At 53.0% G+C, this 19,294-nt stretch overlaps 2 protein-coding genes across 2 annotated transcripts; both read left to right on the top strand.

Annotated features, from left to right (window-relative positions):
* The first annotated feature begins 3,058 nt into the window (after window positions 1-3,058).
* LOC308060331 (gap junction beta-5 protein-like) lies at window positions 3,059-9,341 on the top strand. The gene has a single exon (XM_080378897.1). It carries the CDS (start codon window positions 4,577-4,579, stop codon window positions 5,402-5,404), a length of 828 nt encoding a protein of 275 aa, XP_080235023.1. The 5' UTR covers window positions 3,059-4,576; the 3' UTR covers window positions 5,405-9,341.
* A 915-nt stretch (window positions 9,342-10,256) lies between these two features.
* LOC308060332 (gap junction beta-3 protein-like) lies at window positions 10,257-17,734 on the top strand. The gene has a single exon (XM_080378898.1). The coding sequence runs from the start codon at window positions 13,581-13,583 to the stop codon at window positions 14,088-14,090; it is 510 nt and encodes a 169-aa protein (XP_080235024.1). The 5' UTR covers window positions 10,257-13,580; the 3' UTR covers window positions 14,091-17,734.
* Window positions 17,735-19,294: the final 1,560 nt, after the last annotated feature.

Raw genomic sequence — 19,294 nt, 5'->3', positions numbered from 1 at the left:
CCAGTGGTTTAGGCAATGTCCAGCCTGCTCAGTGTGTTCAGTTTTCATTAATCTGTTTGTTTTTTTTTTAATTATCTGCAAACGAGGTGCCTCCTTTGAATAGCAATGGTGCTGGGTAACGTGAGTGGTGGCGGTTGGTCTGAGCAGACTCCCTGCCGCTCACCACCCACTCTGTAACTTCACCCAGGACCTATTTTTCTGTATTTATCCAGCATCAATAATGGGATTCCGCCCTGCTAACCAACATCTGCATGCAACATCACTGACAGCAGAAGCGATTACTGCCGAGTTAGTGTGTAAAAGCCTTTGCTGTCATTCTGTGGTACAGATCTGAAGGAGGGCTTAAATATAAGGCTCTTTAATAAGGTGAAAATAGCCCACTGGTTTTCTGCTTGCTCTTTCACGCTGCAGGAGCCCACGGGTTGTGTCAGGGCCCAGCTGTCTGCGGGCTGACAGGTTTCCTAACCGCACTGAATGCCTCCCCTCCCTGCACCATCAGCACAATACTGCAGCACCTGGAGGAGCGGCAGCTCAGCACCAGCCAGTGCTGCTGGGGAGCTGCTGCAGACCATGGCTGTTTGGGCTATGTCCCCAAAACTTCCTCAGTTGGACTTTTTTTTTTTAAACAACAGCGAACTTTTCAGCAGAAAACCTAACTGTCACCAGTGGTTTCGCCTGATGGAAAGTGAAGCAGAGACCTTGGGACCTGCCTGGTCATTGCAGTGCCTGGGAGCCGGGTTTGCTGGGACCCTGCAAGTCCCTGGAGCTGCTGAAGCTCAGCAGATGGTCCTGGAGAGCAGCCACATGCCCGTAGGGTCCTCCTCTGAAGACAGGACCCAGACAGCTCACTCTTCACAGCACAAATGTAAAACACATTTCCTTCCTTGACTATTATTTCTATTATTTTTAATCCAAGCCAATAACCCCCAAACAGCTGCTGGCCACCCGGCGTGCCCCAGCCTGGTTGCTGGCATTCCCAGCAAAGGCACCTGAGCCTGGAGATGGGCTGGAGCCAGCGGGAATGCATCACTCACGTGGGGTCGGGCAGATGCTGGCAGCAGGACAGGAGATGCTTTGAAATATCACCCAGCAATGCCCTTGGCTTCCCGGGGAGCAGAATAGCCTCCAGCTGTGAAGTGACAGGCACAAGGTTTGCTGTGCTTCACGTCTGCAAAATCTGTCAAGGAAGGGGCCAAAAAGGACATAAAAAAAAAAAAAAAAAAAAAGCTCTGAATAATGTTGTTGTTGTTATTATTTTACGAAGTGGAAAAATTTTTCTTGCAATTCCAAAACCTTCAAGGAAAAAGCAACAGGCCAGTGGCCCGAGGAAGCGTTTTGCTTTTCTACAGCGACTTCTGTCTGACAATAACAAAACTTGGGGCTGAAGGGAGATGTCGCAGGCATGGCAGGTGGCCCCATGAGCTTTAGCGTGGTGGCATGCTCTGACGGTGGGCAGAGCGCTGGTGGTCTCCCCCATGGCAGGCATCAGCACAAAGAGCTGGTGTGCTGGAGGAAACCCTGTGCCTCAGACTGTGCAGCAGGAAAACGGGTATAACCCTATTTACCTGCCTCCTCCGGAGTGGGCTGTGATGTTTGATTCATGTCAAGAGCTTGGCTGGTGACTCCTGGATGAATGACGCTATATAAATGCAAAGTGTTATTAATATTTCATGTTGTAGTGAAAATGTACTAATGGGGCTTGTTCCTGGAAGATAAAGCGCTGCCATTAATACACCTCTGCGTTCCCAGCCCCGCGGACTCACACAGGCTGGCTGGTTTGGGCTGGTGGAGGGTGAGCCCTCGGCACCCCCATTTTCTGCTTCTGGGAAACTGGAATTTCCAGCAGATGCCAGTGGTGGTATGGCAGCTCCAGCTGTGGGAGCTCACTGGCAGCCCTGCCTGCTGCTCGGGAGAGGCACAGCAGCTCCTGCCTCTTGCTTCACCTCTCTCCCTGGTTTTCTCTCTGTTTATTTGTTTTGTGCATCAGCCAGGTATTTGCCAGGCAGATGGGGGTTGATCTCCGCTTCACCTTGGCTGGACAGTCCTGACCAGCAGGACGTGGAGGAAAGCTGCGTGGCCACTCACCTTCTCATCCTACCGTCAAAGCAGGGCAGGGGGTCAAGGGGAGGTCCACGATGGCCGTGCCCACCCTCCCAGGAGGGCTGTCGGGTGCTCTGCCTGGAGCCCAACACCAGCATCAACTACCCACCACACCTGGCAGCTCCCCTAAAGAGGGGATTTTGACCCAGAAAGCAGCACACCACGAGACCCCCTTCAGACACCTGCAAGCTTGGGGGTGCCTGATGCAGAACGTCCCCCCCACCGCTGCTGGGTGCTGGTGGGATGGGTGCTGCTCTGTGCCCTCCCCGCCTGCCTGGGGTGGGATGCAGCCCCCCGGAGCACCTTTCCCAGCACAGCCACCACACAGGCATGTCAAAAAAAATGAAAATGGTCTTATTTGATTTCAAACTGCAGAACTCTTCCCTGAAGCCATCCACAAACAGTGGTAATTTACTTTACAGCTGTTTTGATTTGTTTCTCTACATTTAAAAACAAACAAACAAAACAAAACAAAACAAAAAAGCAGAATTGCAAATGAAACGTGTTTGCTCCTCAAATGACTCCAGCTGTACCTGAGCACTTGCACCCCACACAGCAGCACCCGCTCCATGGACCCCCACTCATCTGACCCCCCACCCCTGCCACCCTGCTCTGTGCACCCTGCTGTGCCCCAGAGCTGTGAGCCAGTGGTCAGGCCCAAAAAGGGGGTTCTCTGAGCTGGGGGCTCATCTTGGGAGGGCTCCTGGGCTCTGGTGACAGGGAGGGGGTGATGGGGAAGAAGCTTGTACTGGCTTGCAGGTGAGGGGAGCACAGGGAAAGTGGTTAATTCATTTCTGGTGAAATAACCAACTGCTGCCCACTCATCAGAAGGTGGGGAGGGGAAAAAAGCTCTTAACTTATGGCCATGGTGCAAAGTTTGAGTAAAAAGGGATTATAAAGGGAGGTACTGGTCTGAGCGGCTCCCGGTGCCTCAGGCAGGGTGGCGGGGGGGTGGGGGGTGGTGTCAGATGCAGCCCTTCCCAGCACAGCAGCGGAGTCGGGCCCCTGCACGCGGTGGAGCAGCCCTTCGCCCCAGGAAATCTGGCAGCCCACGGGGACACGTGGGGATCTGACTCGAACCTCGTCCCTTCCTCCTGGGAATCTTCTCCTGGCTCCCAGGAGCCCAGGGGTGACTCACGCAGTCACACCGGGAGATGCAATCCTGCCGTGGCCAAGCACCGACCGGCAGCACCACCGGCCTTGGCACAGGGATGCCCGGCAGGTAAGCAGCGTGAAAACATTCCTCTGCTGCACCCCCTGCCCTGGTAAGGTGGGGCGGGGGCTGGGGAAGGTGCACTCACTGCAGGGTGCACGCTGCAGGCCCCGACCCAACGCCAGGGTGATGGGTGCAGCGTGCACAGGGAAGGAGAGACCTGGGCTTTGCTTGTGTCCCTGGGGACCGACCCGCCTAGGTGCCGGGGGACCACCACGTGTGGCCACCCCAGCCCTGCCCCCAGGCACGCTGCATGGGCCGGGCTGTGCAGAGCTGTGGGATGCGTCCAATCCTGCGAGCTCTGTCAGCGAGGGGGAAGCTTGTTGTTTTGCTGACAGGTAAAATGTTTAAGAGAGTCGGTGCCAAATACAGCCCCGGGAGTCCCACTCGGCTGCAGCCCCACACCGCATGGGGCGCGTTTATCCGGCACGATGCAATCCAGGGTCAAATCAGCTGCTCAGGGTCCTGGGGCTGGTAGGGGCTGATGAGAATATTGCAGCCACCCAGCCCTGGGCCAGCACCTCAGCCTTGCCCCGGGCGGTGCAGCCCTGCCAGCGTGCCCACTGCCTCTGCTCCCCAGTGTGCACTTCCTTGCTGCGCCATGCCGTGCCATGCCGTGCCATGCTGTGCCATCCTGTGCCGTGCTGCACCACGCTGTGCTATGCCTACCGTGTCCTCCCCCAGTGCACGGGCACGGTGCAGGTCGGTGCAGGGCTCTTCCCATGCTGCCCGGGTGGGAGAGTGGAGACGATCGCAGCAGATTCCAGCGATGGGAGAGGACGTGGTGGTGGTAGAGCCACGGAGCTGCTGGGTGAGTCATGCCCCGGCTGCTCCTATTTGCTGTCTTCCTGGCCCAGGCCTGGCAACGTAAGGAAAATTAATAACAAATACCTGGGCAACGAGGTGAGAGATGAGACGGGCGGTGCAGGATGGCAGAGGGCTCAGCCGTGGAGCATAGCTGGTGGTGGCTGAAGGATGCTTTTGCGGGAGCAGGACGGGCACATTTTTCTGGGTCCCCATAACCCAGCCATGGGGGACGGTGCTCTGCCAGGGACACATCACCCGGACCAAGCCTGTGCTGGACACATGTCAGTGCATGTCCCCACATGCTAGCAAAGACCAGAGACTGTCTGCAGGGCCACCGGGGCAGCATGGCTCAGTGCTGGGGGGCACACAGGTGCTCTGATGGGGACCTCTCGCTGCTTCTTTGGTGTCACTGTGTCTTCTCTCTCCTCGCAGACTAGCTAAGGGCATCAGGGGACCATGAACTGGGAGGTGTTCGAAGGGCTCCTCAACGGGGTCAACAAGTACTCCACAGCCTTTGGCCGCATCTGGCTCTCCCTCGTCTTCATCTTCCGCCTGCTGGTCTACGTGGTGGCGGCTGAGCGGGTCTGGAGTGATGACCACAAGGACTTTGACTGCAACACACAGCAGCCGGGCTGCACCAATGTCTGCTTTGACCACTTCTTCCCCGTCTCCCACATCCGCCTCTGGGCTCTGCAGCTCATCCTAGTGACCTGTCCATCCCTCCTGGTCATCATGCATGTGGCCTACCGGGAAGCCAAGGAACAGAGGCACCTTGCCGCCAGCGGGGACAACTGCCGCCGCATCTACTCCAACCCTGGCAAGAAGCAGGGAGGACTGTGGTGGACCTACCTGTTTAGCCTGGTCTTCAAGGCCAGCGTGGATGTGGTCTTCCTCTACATCTTCTACCGCTTCTACAGGAACTACACCCTGCCCCGGGTGGTGAAGTGTGAGCTGCCCCCCTGCCCCAATGTGGTAGACTGCTTCATCTCCCGGCCCACTGAGAAGAACATCTTCACCCTTTTCATGGTGGTCACCACCTGCATCTGCGTCGTACTGAGCATCATCGAGGCCACCTACCTGATAGGCAAGCGGTGCCGCGAGTGCTTGCGAGCCAGCAGCATGGAGAGCTGGCGGCACAGCCAGGACTGCCCGCTCTCCTGCACCGAACCTGCAGGCATGGAGGGGCAGGTTTTCCATGGGGTGGACTACAAACCCCCCACAGCCTCCATCCCCCCCACAGCCTCCATCCCTGGCACGCTGCCTGAGGAGGAGTCTCTTTCCTAGAGCTGCCCAGGGGAAAGCAGGAGTCACTTACCTGCCCTGCACCTTTGCCCCCCTCATCTTCCTCCTCCTCCATCCCCTGGCGCAGGAGAGCTGGGGGTGGCAGCACCTTGGAGTCAGGCTGTGCCCCAGGGCTTTCTGCCTGTCCCATTATGAGGAAGGCATGTTACATCGTTCTGCTGAATTTGGGGTGAATCTGGGTGCTGTAGGACACGTGTAGTCCCCGAGAGCCCACAAGCAGCTCTGTGGTGGCTGTGAACTGGCAGCGGTGCCCAGAGGTCGAGCCCTTCCCGGCCGGGCTGGCTTAGCTGGTCCTGGGGGTATCCTTGCAGTGAATAAAAATTTCTGTACCTCAGAAGCGATGGCCAAAGCGGTTGTTCTCCTGCTCCTCCGGCACAGCGCTGTCAAGAGGGGAGAAAGGGCTGCATCACCCCTGGGAAGGCATCATTCCCATCAGCTGCTCCAGGCTGGGTTTGGACCAGCCACGGTGACAAACCACCGGCTGCAGGCTTAGGTCTGCTGGAGAAAAGCCACCAAAAATTGGAGCAGCCCCTGGAACTGGACATGAACAATGGCTTCGGCCAGAGAGGGGGATCACCAAGGCTAGGCGGGTGGTTTTTGGGGTGTATGGAGTGGTACAAGGGCTGCGCTGCCTGGGGAAGCACTGGTCCTTGCACCCAGCAAGCCAACGGCAAAACTCTTGCTCATCCAAGTACTGGATGCAAGCGAGCAAGGAGGACACCTTAATTATCTTCCTGTAATCCCAGGCTTTAAAAAAAATACATTCTTGATTTAAGATAGGCTTCTGGGCACAGGCAGGTACACCCAAAGGTGTCAACATCCCCAGGGACCCACAGGTGGCACAGCCCTTTGCGGCCGTGGGCTGCCAGGGACAGGCTGGAGCAATTTAAACATGTCACAAGTTTTCAAACCAGCTCAGAGGTGGTGGAGGTGGTGGGGGAAAAGGGCCAGCCAGGACAGGCACCCTCCACCCCCCTGGGGAATCTCTCTCCCTATCCCTCACCATGCGTAAGCCAGACCACGGGTGTCAGGGCCATTTCAGACAGATAGGTTCGTCATTAATGACATTCATTAGTGGAGTGGGGACAAGAGCATGTGCTTGGTGTGGCAGCCACCGTGGCAAAGTGCCGGGGTGAGGATCCAGCTGGGCAGGCAGAGCCCGTTGTGGGCTGCTGGCTCTTCCTGCCTGGCCAGAGAAAACACCCGAGCAAAACAGCCGAATAAAGGAGAGGAAAAACACCCTAACCATTGATTAAACAATAACATTAAATGGCAGAATATGATCTCGTTTATTGCTGTAATATGTCGCGCTCTGCCATGACTCAGGCGGTACTGCAGTTTCTAAGGCCATCAACAGTAATGGAGCATTAGCTGGGATGAATAATTAACAATAATTTCATGGCAAATGCACTCATAAGTAACATTAACATTGAACATGCAGCTTGATCTGTTACTGATTTCGCTTTATTTAGAGGGTGCGATTATTATTTTTTCCATGAGCATCGCAGCCCCAGCCCCTACTGTCTCTGCTGCAAAGGAAGCGGCATGGGGCGGGGTTATGCTGTCACCGTGTCCTTTTGGGCCGGGGCCGTTCTCGGTGGCTGGTCATTGCAGCTACCACCGCTTTGCAGCATGCCTGACCCAATGCACCAGCTCCCACCTGAGACCCCTGTTAGGCAAAGCTGACCCCCTTCCCACAGCCCACCCTGGAGCAAGGGGCCAGCCTGGATGCACTGAAGAGGGAGGCAGAGGGACCGCTACAGCCGGGGGGATGCTGTGGGAAAGCAGGGCTGCAGTGTGGCCAGATGGGAGGGCGGGGACCAGACTGGCCACCCATGAGGGTGGGGATGGTGGAGGAGCCCTGGGGTGATCCTTGCCACCGGCCCGGGAACCTCTGGGCACACAGCAGCTCCTTGCACTGGCACCAGTGAGTTTGGAGATCTCTGGGGTAAGAGAGGCAGGTGGTGAAATATGGGTGGATTTCTTCCATCCCTTTTTAAGTGAAGCTGTGATCTCTGCCTTCCCTCTGCCCACTCTCGTTGCTCTGCTTGCTGCATCATCCACCTGAAAATTTTCTTTACCAAAGCCTTTAACGCCAGAGGATACAAGTTGTTCTTTGTGTGCTAGCCATTGCCTCTGATTTAAAGACCTAGTGCTGGGCTGTTTGTTTTCAACCAAGGTTGGCAGCTCTTGATCAAGGCTGTCCTCGATTAACAAAATCACAAGGTGTTCCCCAGCTGCAAGCCCTAATCGTGGCAGGAATGAGACCCAGAACAACCACCCTGCCCGCCTGCCCTGCTTCCCAACATCAAAGCAGCAGCCGGAGCTGCTGCCCGTTGCGAGAGACCCGACGATCCAGTTTGTTGATGCCGTTTGTTGTTGCTCTGCTTTATCTCACTCGAAGCAAGCGTTGCAGCCGCTCCGCAAAGCTCCGGACGTCTTGCACCATCCAGGCTTGGGATCAGTGGTGGCTGGCCGGACAAATGGGAGCGTTTGGCTGCTGCTCTCTGATGTGTTTCTGTGCTCCCCACCAAGGGGACCTGAGGTTGCCCCGGCTGGTGCTGCAGAAGCCAGGGGCTGGGGGCTGTGCCACCTCCTGGAATGCAGAGCGCTGGGTTGAGAGGCAGGATTGGTGCTGGAGGTAAAACAAATCAACTGGGGAATGTCACCATAAAAGCTAAATATTGTTCAGACTTTGCATCATCATACAGGGCGTTGTATTTGCTTGTGGGGTGCCCAGAAGGCCCCCCTGAATTTTGGGGAGCGGGGATTTAAAACAAAAGCATCACTAACTGCAGCCCAGCCAGGGATGTGGAGGGGCTCATGTGTGCAGCGGCGTGGGTCCGGGGTAGCTTGCCCTTCCCAGAGGAAGCTTCTTTCTTCCCTGCCTGAAAACTGCCTCTTTGCTGGGAATTGAAGAGAAATTCTCTGATTTACGTCCAGCATGCCGGTGCGAGCAGCTGCCAGCTCCCAGGCTCCCGTGACTCCTGTGCCCCAGCACTTGTGGGGGAGGCCTTGTCCCCTTGGACGTGGCCCTGGAGCAGGATGGCTGGGATGCTGCTGGCAGACAGGGAGCTGGAGATAAAAGTCAGGGCTGGGTCCCAACCCTGGTGGGTGGCTGAGTGCTGTCTCTTGCGATGCCCTGTTTAAGATGCTTTTAAAGAGACTTTGAGGTTTTCCTGCTGGTTTGGCAGCCGCCTGCTCCCCTGCTTGGATTTTTCCTTTATGGAGGACCCAAAGTCGGGGCACTGGAAGTCGCTGGGTGTTTTTAGTGTTCACGTCTGGCACTGAAGAAGCCTTTCACCCATCACCCCACCGAGTCGGAGCAGGGTGACATACTCCAGGCACACATCCAAAGCTCCTCCAAGGTGTCCCCAGTGCTGAAAGCTACCAAAGCACCCTGGTGCCTTGTCCCTGTCCCTGTGCCGGATCAGAGGGATGGTGGAGGGGGCACAGGGGTTTGTCCTTTGCTGGGACACCCAAATACCCAGCTCAGCTCTGCAAAATATGGGGGTGTTTCCATTCCCCACCTAACTGCCTTAGGGGAAATCTTCTGCCTCTCTGAACTTTGTTGCCTCTCCTGAAATTCTAAAATTGCAGGGGAGAGGCTGCTGGGGGGATCTGACCCCACTCTTCACCTGCCCCTTGCCAGGTTTTACCGTGGGGCAGGGAGCTGCTGCCTTCTCAAGAAAGCAGACCCACCGGTGGTCTCAAGAAATCAGACTTGCCATCTTCCCTCTCTCCTGGGTTTGTCATCTTGAAGGCCACAGCCCCCAGATTCCTGGCAGAGCTCTGGCTCTCTGCAACAACATAGCTCAAATTCCTGATCCTGCTGATAGGACCAGTTCCTGGGTGAGGGGGAGCTCCCAGCTGCTCCACAGCTTTGCTCAGTCCGGAGTGAAGGACCCCTCCTTGGGCTCACCCCGCTCCACACCCCTAGGCTCCCACCAGGATTTGCTTTGGGTCTCGTGGGCTCCACTCCTGTGGCCTCAGTGTCTCCAGTCTGACAAACTCCCACATGCTTTATTTGACCTCCTGGAGCCAAAAAGCCACTGGGTGAGTGGCTCCTTGAGTGGCCCGAGTGCAGGGAACAAACCTCTCAGAGCATCAGGAACCCAGTGGGGCTCCTCAAACATGTCCCTGTGGGAGGGGTGACCCCAGCGAGATGCCGCGTGGGGCTCCACAGGCCAGGGAGCAGCTGGGAAAACAGTGGTGTGATGCTAGGAAAGCCTTCGGACAGCCCGGGCCACATCAAAGTGGGGCTGCTCCACATGGGGAGGCTGAGCAGGGCACCCCACTGCCCAGGCGGCGGGGGGGATGACCCAGCCTCCTGGGAGCCACCCTGGGGAGAGGGACATCCCTCTTAGGGACACATCCCAGGTCCTATGAGGATGCGACTGGAGCAGGGCAGGGTCCTGCTGGGTGGGGACCCTGCCATTCTTTGGGAAAGGTCACACTCGGGACGCCCCGACGCTGGCAGGGCGGTGGCTGCACGTTGTTGTAGGTTGGGGACACTGATAAGCTGTTGCAAAACTATTACTAAGGCAAAATAATTTTTAAAAGTGTGTTATAATTGTGTCATTTGTGATTCTTAGCAACAGTTGATGTGAGCCCCGTCTGCCCTGGTCTTGCCTGGGGTTTCTGCTGGGTTTGCAGTGCCACCCATGTGGGGGACAGAGCATCACCTGGCAGGAGCCGCTGCTGATGCTTGCAGAGGAATCCGGCTCCATTGATCTCGTTGCAGGATTTGACCCGCCTTAATTGTTCAACCCAAGCATGTGTGTGCATGTACGCAGACAAGAACCTCTACAGGAGCTGTTTGCTAGACTCACCCAGTTACTGGGAACAGAACAAACTACCTTTCCGCTCCCCACACACACACTCAGCGCTGCGGACAAAAACCTGGGTACACAGGAGAGCTGCAGAGACACAGCTGGGAAAGAGCTTTCCTACTCGGAGATCTGTCTGGATCCGGCCACCTCTCTCTGACCCTTTACTGGCTGGGCAGGTACCTCCAGCGTGCTGGGCAGCGGTGCAGGGTGCTCACAGGGCTGTTGGCGACCTGCAGGTTGTGGGGGGACAGACCCCACAGTGCTAACGGGGTGCAGGTGAGAGCTGTGCACTGGCTGGGGCACCTGTGCCTACGGTGGCCAAAGGTGGGGACCCCGACACCGTGCAGTGCTATGTCAGGACCCCACAGGACGTGCTGGGGTCCCTGGCCCATGGGGCTGTGCACCCCGGGGGGTAATGGAGGGGGATGGCACAGCATGGCATCCCAAGGAGCAGGAATGACCATCCCAGGCCCTGCTCCTCTGTCCCACCACCCTCCCTGGGGACCAAGAGAGGCTGAGCCCTCCCCGAGAAAGCGCACAGCCCTGCTCTGCTGTGTTTACCCCAGGCAGGAGCTGGGCGCTTTCGTGCCCAGCACCCTGCACCCACGCGGGGCAGGACCCGGTGGTGATGCAGCAGGCTGGCACGCTGGGGGCTGGCGAGGGTGCTGGGCTTCGCAGGAGGCAAACTGGCACTGCAGGCAGAGCGGAGCACACCTGGAGTGTTGCCCCTGCTCCGCCTGGCTGCCAGCCAGTGCCAGCCGGGCTGCGGGGCTCCCACGGTGCCGTACACCGTAGCCTGGCATGGGCTCAACACAGAGCTCATGTCCCCTTCCCACCCCACCAGGGGTCCATGGCTGGAGCCGGCACTGGGAGGCAGGTGGGTGCTGGGTGGCATCGCCAGCAGGGCACCGGGGCTGGGGGCATGGGTGATTTGGCAGGTTGGTGAGGGGACACGGGCCCTTGGGGCGTGCAAGGGCTCCAGGCACCAGCCATCGGTGCAAGCTTTTGGCTGAGGAAGGGAAAAGCAGCAGCTCCCCTCTCCCCATTTTAAAGCGAAGGGCTGGGTGGGAGCGCTGCAATTGCTCCCCACCCTGGCTCGCTGCCGGGGTTTGCAGGGGAGGAGGGTCTGGTTTTGGACGGGGCAGTGAGCGAAGGTGTGTGAGCACGGGCAGAGGTGCTGCCCTGGCACTTGGCACGTGCTGGCACAGGACCCCAGCTCGGCTCAGCTGTGCTTCTTGGTGCGACCCCAGGCCAGCAGCGTGGGAGCATGGCGGTGGGTTTGGGGCTTTCTGTGGGGTGGCCCTGGCCAGGGATGGGCTCCTAGGCAGCCCCATGGGCTCCAGGCAGTGCTCCAGGCTCTGATCCTTCCCCACAGCCCCAGGACATCTCACCACGTCACACGGCTCTCCTCAGAGGAGAGGACTCGGATCATCTGTGTGCCATTGTGCCCTCAGCCATGCCCTGGGCGGGGAAGGAGCCTGAGCCGCCTCCAGGTACGTCTCGGGGGGCACTGGGCAGCAGCTCCTGCGGGGGATGCAAGTACATGGTGCTGATTGACCTGAGTAGCTGGAAAGGAAGGAATTAGCGCTTGGGGTTGAAGGAAGCTTTTGATCTGGCCTGGAACTGGAGCTACCTGTTGGCTCCTGGGTTGTCCTGTACGCCCCAGGCAGGCATTTCATCAGCCAAAACCAAAGCATTTGTTGGGAAAAACCCCACATTTTTCTTACACAAAGCACCTCTTTTAGAAAACACAGAAATGAAATGTTGGGAATGGTGATATCTGGGATGTGGTCCCACTGGAACCAGCTGCTGTGCTGCCTCCCTGGCCCCGGCCCCAACCTGCTGGGCCAGTTGGGGCTCCTGCAGGGCTTCAGCACATTCCTCCTGCCAGAGCCGCAAGCAGCCCAGCACTGCAGACCCCCAGAAGCCCATTGCTGCAGACCCCCAGCAGCCCAAGTACTGCGGACCCCCAACAGCCCATCACTGAGGACCCCCAGCAGCCCATCGCTGCGGACCCCCAGCAGCCCATCACTGAGGACCCCCAGCAGCCCAGCGCTGTGGACCCCCAGAAGCTCTGCAGGCACAGCCAGACCATTCCCGTGACAAGCAAGGAGCTGCCCTGCAGTGTGTCCTCACCGGCAGGCAGACCCGCAGAACTTGGCAGTTCCTTGCAAAACCAGGTTAATTCTTGCAAAGGCAAAGGAGTTGCAGAAAGTCTCCTCTGATCATTGCTCGTGCTTGGCTCTGTCCTTCAAGAGCTTGGCCCTCCCTGCTTACCACAGGATCGTGTGATGCTTCACTCTGGTCTTCACCCCTTACGCTGCACAGCCCACCATGCTCGTATCAGTGGTGGTGTGCATTGCTCAAAGCAACACCTTAAAAGCAGGGACGGACCCAGCCTGCCGTTCCGTGAAGCACTCCGTCAGGGGAGACACCTTAGCAGCACAGAGTCAACAGCGGCTAACTCACCTCCGGCTAACAGTCACCCGGGTTTGCAAACCCAGGCGGCAGTAGAGCTCTGGGTCTGGCGTAGCGTGCCACCCACTGGGGCAGCCCCACGCCGAGCTGCAGAGCCGCTTTGGCCAGCACAAGCCCTTGGGGCTGCCGGCAGCGCTGCCGGGAGCAGGGTGCCAGCTAGGGTGAGGTGCCGGCAGCATGTACAGACTCTCCCTTTCAGCAGCCCCGCTTTCACCCACACTTGGGCTGCCTCAGGCATCACCTGCGAGAAAGAAAACCCATCCCTGCCATGCCCCAGCATCCAGCTCTGCAGCAGCCGCTTCCCCTTCAGCTCCTGGCGTTAGCAAAGCATGGCGGCTGGTTTAGCCTATTTTACCCATGTAGAAACTGCAGCTCAGGGAAGGCTGGGACCATGCCTGAGATCCCCTGGGGTGTTCCTACTGGTAAAGGTTCCCATCCATCCCCAAAACGTGCTGGTGCAGGGGAGTGTGGCTGAGCCACACAAAACCCTGGGGAGGGAAGAGGACGAGCCTGGGCATTGCGACCCGGGAGCTGTGCTGGTCCAGTGCTGCAGCTGAGCAGAGCCAGGTGGCTCATCCTTTATGGCAAAGGCTCCACCAGAAGGAAGTGCAGAGAGGTTGAGTCACCTCTGTCAACAGGAGAGTGTGAGGATGGGCTTTACTGTCTGCAAGTGAGATGGTCCCTCCATCCCAAATAAGTGGCACATGGCTGGGGAGACAGTCCAGGAGGTCAATGAGATTAAGTGCAGCAAGAGATGAGCTGCCCCATGGCCATCTCCCACTGCTCTTCACCCATGGCTTCTGCTGCTGTTTCTCCAGGTTGGGTGACTCTGGTCTCCACCAGCTACCATGGACTGGAAAATGCTGCAGGCGCTGCTCAGTGGGGTCAACAAATACTCCACAGCCTTTGGCCGCATCTGGCTCTCTGTGGTCTTCGTCTTCCGTGTGCTGGTCTATGTGGTGGCAGCTGAGCGCATGTGGGGAGATGAGCAGAAGGACTTTGACTGCAACACATGGCAGCCAGGCTGCACCAATGTCTGCTACAACCAATTTTTCCCCATCTCCCACATCCGACTCTGGGCCCTGCAGCTCATCTTTGTCACTTGCCCTTCCCTTTTGGTCATCATGCACGTGGCCTACCGGGAGGACTGGGAGAAGAATGGGGAGAATTGCCCCAGGCTCTACAGCAACGCGGGCAAGAAGCATGGCAGGCTGTGGTGGACCTACCTGCTCAGCCCCTTCTTCAAGCTTATCATAGAGATCCTGTTCCTCTATCTCCTCCACAAGATATGGGACAGCTTTGACTTGCTGTCAAAACAGCCTTTCAACAGCCTTTACACTCTGAACTACTGCTGCTAAATGTTCTCCTGATCATTCCTTTGACATGGAAAAAGAAGCATGCAGATATAATTTTTTTTAATCTAATTGGTCATTTGCCTCTTGCCCTGAAGAAAACGACCCATTAGGTAGAAGTAAAGTTCTACAGTTTCACAAAGTAGAAGATAATTGTGGGATATGAAAATCTGTTAGAAAACAGAAGAATTATTTATGATATGCATGTATTATCTCTGGTGGAGCTTCGAGTCAAACAGATCAGTAAGCCAAAAACTTCTGAACTCTGCCACTTAGCTGTTGAGCAATACTGATAGTCATAAAGAACCTGATATTATTTTTAATCAAAGTGAATAATTGTACATCGCAAGATGCCATGTCATTTCAGATGCTTTTTTAGAATAAAAAGTCTTCGAGTTCAGAATAAAAAAAGATTTATTCAACAAATATGCTTTTTTCTTGTGGCTATCCCCTTTCTATGGTAGAGATGAATGCAGTTTTGGTCTTACCTGAAATCACACTTGAGAGTTCTGCATAGGTCTTCAACGAAGTTGCCTAAATTCAGCAACTTGCAAAAAAGAGAATATATCTTCAGTCTCATTTCCAAAGTCACAGATGCCTGACAGTCGCTCTGAGATCTTATCTTCTGTCTCCTAATTTAGGTGAGTGGAGCCCAGATCAGAGGTTGAGAGAGAAGTGTTATGCAATGCTTGTTTAGTGTGACAGATTTTGGCCAACAAATACCAGATGAAACTTGGCAGTCTACATAGGTTGCAAAGTTAAAGTCTGCATAGACATGTTTACTTTTTTGTTAGCTACAAAACCTGTTTGGGGTTTTACATCAAATAATGTCCTCTGATAACAGGAGCTGTAGTCTCACCAATTTGGAAATTTAAGTGGCTGACATTTTTGTTGAGGTTTAACCCTGGCCGGCAGCCAAGCCCCAGGCAGCTGCTCACTCACTGCCCCCACAGTGGGATGGGGAGACAATGAGAAGAGTAAAAGTGAGAAAACTTGGGGATTGAGGTAAAGACAGTTTAACAGGTAAAGCAAAAGCTGTGCATGCAAGCAAAGCAAAGCAAGGAATTCATTCACCACTTCCCGTGGGCAGGCAGGTGCTCAGCCATCCCTAGGGAAGCCGGGCTCCACCACGTGTAATGGTTACTTGGGAAGAAAAACGCCATAATGCTGAATATCCCCCTCCTTCTCCTTGCCCCAGTTTATATACTCATCATGGTGTCCCATGGTATGGGATATCCCTTTGGCCAGTTCGGGTCACCTGTCCTGGCTGTGTCCCCTCCCAGTGTCCCGTGCCCCTCCAGCCCTCTCACTGGCAGAAAATGAAAAGTCCTTGACTGAGTATAAACGTCACCCAGCAACAGCCAAACCCATTTGTGTGTTATCAACATTGCTCTCACACCAAATCCAAACCACAGTACTGCACCAGCCACTAAGAAGAAAATTATCCCAGCCAAAATCGGGACAGTTTTACACAACAAATTTGTACACTGCAGTTGGTATGAAACTTTCTCTGTAGTTCATCTGTGTATTGGGTCTGGCTGAACCCCACAGCAGCCCTCACAGCGCTGTGCTTTGTGTTGGTAGCTAGGAAGGTGGTGATAACACACCAGTGTTCTGACTACAGCTGAGCAGCACTCACACAGCATCAAGGCTGGCCCTCCGACCTTCCCCACCCCTCACCAGTAGGCTGGGGGTGAGCAAGGTCTTGGGCAGGACAGCTGACCCAAACTGACATCCAAACAGGATATTCCATACCATATGGTGTCTGCTCAAATATAAAAGCTAAGAGAAAGTAGGAGGAAGGAGGGGCATTTGTTTTTTACAACATTTGTCTTCCAGAGCAACTGCTATGCTTCCCTGGAAGTGGCTGAATATCGCCTGCTGATGAGAAGTAGAGAATAACATCTTTTGTTTTCCTTTGCTTCCTGCTTCCACACATGTGATCTTTTCCACTGCTTTGTTAAACTGCCTTTTTCTTGACCCACAAGTTTTTTCCATCCTATTTTCCCCACAGCCCACCGCCCCACCCTGGTTCTGCTGAGGAGGGGAGTGACAGAGAGGCTTGGTAGGCACCTGGTCCCCAGCCAAGGTCAACCCACCATGGCTTAGGCCATATCCTTAATGGATGCCAGTTTAATCAGGTCAGATATGTTGTGCGCTTCTAGAAGTTTTAGTAAGCATTTCTATAGCTGCTGGTTTATTTGAAATGATACACCATGACCTCCTGTTGTATGTAGCTATCTGAAACTGTATGTGCTTCATAAATGGATCAGACAACTTTTTATAATAGTTTAACTTCTATTAATTCCTTCCAAATACACCAGATTTTCCTAATGTGCCATATTTTACAAGTGTATCCTTCTGGATCTGGATTCTGCATAGAAAGAATGCAATTAGAAAAATAAAACAAAATAATCGATGCAGAAGTGGGTCAGTTTCTGGAGTACCTGTTCTCTTCCTAACAACTTAAAGTTCTGTTCTACGAATTTATACAGGCTACTACTCTGAGAAGTGGTGGCCTAATGATTTATTATTTTTTTTAAAATGTTTGATATATAAGGGTTTGAAGTGCTGACAGTGAAGGATTTAACATCTTCTTTTACAAACTTCAGTGATTCAAACTTCTATTAAATAATTGACTTCCTTGTAGCACTGGGTCATGCTATAATGCAATAGTTGTTGGACATAGATCTGGTAAGCTTCTTTCAGTCAGACCATAAACAATAGCCACTGTCTGAATATCATAAAGGTGTCCTTCAGTGTCTTTTAAAAAGCACAGGTTTTACTTTTTTATTTTATAGAATCCTGTTACAGATTTTATACATGTAATGTATTTTTAATTTATTCTACAGTTGCTTTTAAATCAATTACCAATATACAACCAAAACTGTCAAAGTACTAGTAATATTTTGTGTGTAGTCTCAGACTGTAAAACATCTTTGATATTTACTTTTTCCCTTAGAGCTTCTTCCTTTTTAGTATGAGGTTTATATAAGAACCAGACAACCCCCATTATCAACCCTTTGCTCTGCCAAAAATAAATGAGATATTAGTTCTTGTGGTCAGGAAAAAAAAAATTCAAAGGCTCAATAGAATAAATAAGATTGTTAGATCCAAGATTTCCAAACCTTCTAACTATAATGAACTTACACCAATTTTGGCAATGTTTAATTATTGTCAGTACATTACTAAAGAGAGCTTACTTAGAGCCAGTTAGTACTTGGCTGGTAAGCAAACACATTGTGCAAGGAGTCCTTCCCTACCTACTACATCATTACTGCAGCCTCCTCTTCTTCGCCTCATGCTACCTTTTCAGTAGTGCTCCCATTGGATTTGTACCTTCCTACCCCAAAATGCTGGCTTCATTGGTTGATGTGAGCAGCAAGTCGGCAGTCACGAAGGTATGCAGTTCCTCCAAGTCCTGTGAAAACTGACAGCTCGGTGGAAGAAACCCAATGCCTTGACTGAAGGAGTGTCTTTAATATACACTTGCACTCTGTTGTGCATCAGCTGAACAACATGAGAGAGAGAATTATGAAAACTTGTAGCATGAAGCCAACCTGCTAGGCAAAACTAGAGAAAACCAAGCGTGGTTTAGTCCCTGTGCATCTGCGGATGGTTTTTTCTGTATGTGGCACTGTACTACCACTACTCTGAATTGTGCTAACAGAGCTGTGTGATTCTTCATGATGTTTTTTCCTAATGGAGTAGAACCAGTTGTTTGCCCTTTTCTAATCAGGAAAGGTCAAAAGTGAGTGACATTATAATGTATTCATGGTTTTGCCCCCAGGCTTGTGTTGCCCTGACAAATTATGATGGATTCCATTTATAAGCATGTATGAATTTGTATGAGCATGCATATATGAGTTTTGCAGAACTCAAGAAGAGCCCTGCTGTTGTAATGGTCTTTTCTGGAGCCCTTTTGCTGCCTTTGTGTCTCTCTGAAGGTTATTCTGTGGGTTTGAAAAATGTAGTAAGAAAACATTTTTGCAGACATGGATGCTCTAAATATTTGCTCATTGAAGGGTTTGGGAATTGCTGGTCTGCAGAACACTTGTTGGTGGCCGTAAGACATCTGGCTGATCATGCTGAGCAGGCACTACTCCAGACACTAAATGCTTACAGGATGGTATCTCATGTGGTTCTGCAGGGTAGATATGGATCTTTGTGTGACTGTAGAGAACAGTAGTGAGTTCTGTATATCTGTTGAGACAAAGCCCAATGATAAAAGCACTTGAGTACTTGCATTCGACTACTAAATAAGGGTAATGTTACAATAAATTTACAGCCACCCAAGGCTTCCTTCTCAATAAAAAAAACAACTAAACAAACTTGGAAAACCCATTAATTTTACATGACTTGCACTCTACTCTCAGAATATTTTTTTTTATTTGTTAGGCTTCATCTTCTTGAGAAGTATGGCATGGCATCATGGGGGTCTAATACATGAGATATATTTTGAAGAGATTTTTTTCCCCAGCCTAATTATTGAGGATTATGTTATATGAGTAAAACTCCAATGTGCAGAGTCTTTGTGTCTGTTGTCATCATTTTGGGTATAGGCATGTCTGAAGGAAGCAGGGTTTTTCAACAACTTTTCAGGCTTGAAAACAGTGACAATATAAACCCAGAGTTTCTAGCTTTTGGTTTTTTTACAGGCTAGCCCTGTATTTCTTGAACCCATCCCTGGAGAAAGAAGGGAGAAGGAAGAACAGCAAAATTACTCCAGGGGACTTTCTGCTGAGAGGAGGTCAGACACTGCTGTTAGAAGCAACTAGAAGAAGTATCGTCACCCTGTTCTAGTTCTGTGTATTGCACCAGCTTTGCAAAACCGGGTTCCGGGTAGGGATGCTTGGACTGGGGCAGGGCGGGTCTTTACTCTTCTGACCCTGAGCTCTAATGCTCCAAGTTCTTCTCAAACAGGAAAGGATTTCTCTGACAAGCTTCCGTTAAATAAAGGATTAAAAATTAGAGAACTGCATTGAGAAGAAAGAAGCATAAACAAAGATGGATTTCAGTACTTCAGTGCAACCTCATGTAGCAAAGTTGTTTATAGATTTTAGCTTATTAAGCAAAAACCAAAAGCAGATTCTTTCAGTCTTGGCTGTACCACAAGGTCAGCATCTCTCAGTATGAATTACTGGGAGGAAGAAGACAAGTCATCTCTGGGTAAAAATTATGTTCTTGTTCTGAAGACATACAAGTGAAGG

Source organism: Falco punctatus (genome assembly GCF_963210335.1).
Source record: "Falco punctatus genome assembly, chromosome: 3".
NCBI lineage: Eukaryota > Metazoa > Chordata > Aves > Falconiformes > Falconidae > Falco > Falco punctatus.
Note: the sequence above shows the minus strand (reverse complement) of the source record. Positions and strands in the feature narration are given on the sequence as shown.

Bases quoted from the DNA above. Each gene is read 5' to 3' on its own strand.
- LOC308060332 (XM_080378898.1), top strand. From the start codon at position 13,581: ATGGACTGGAAAATGCTGCAGGCGCTGCTCAGTGGGGTCAACAAATAC.
- LOC308060331 (XM_080378897.1), top strand. From the start codon at position 4,577: ATGAACTGGGAGGTGTTCGAAGGGCTCCTCAACGGGGTCAACAAGTAC.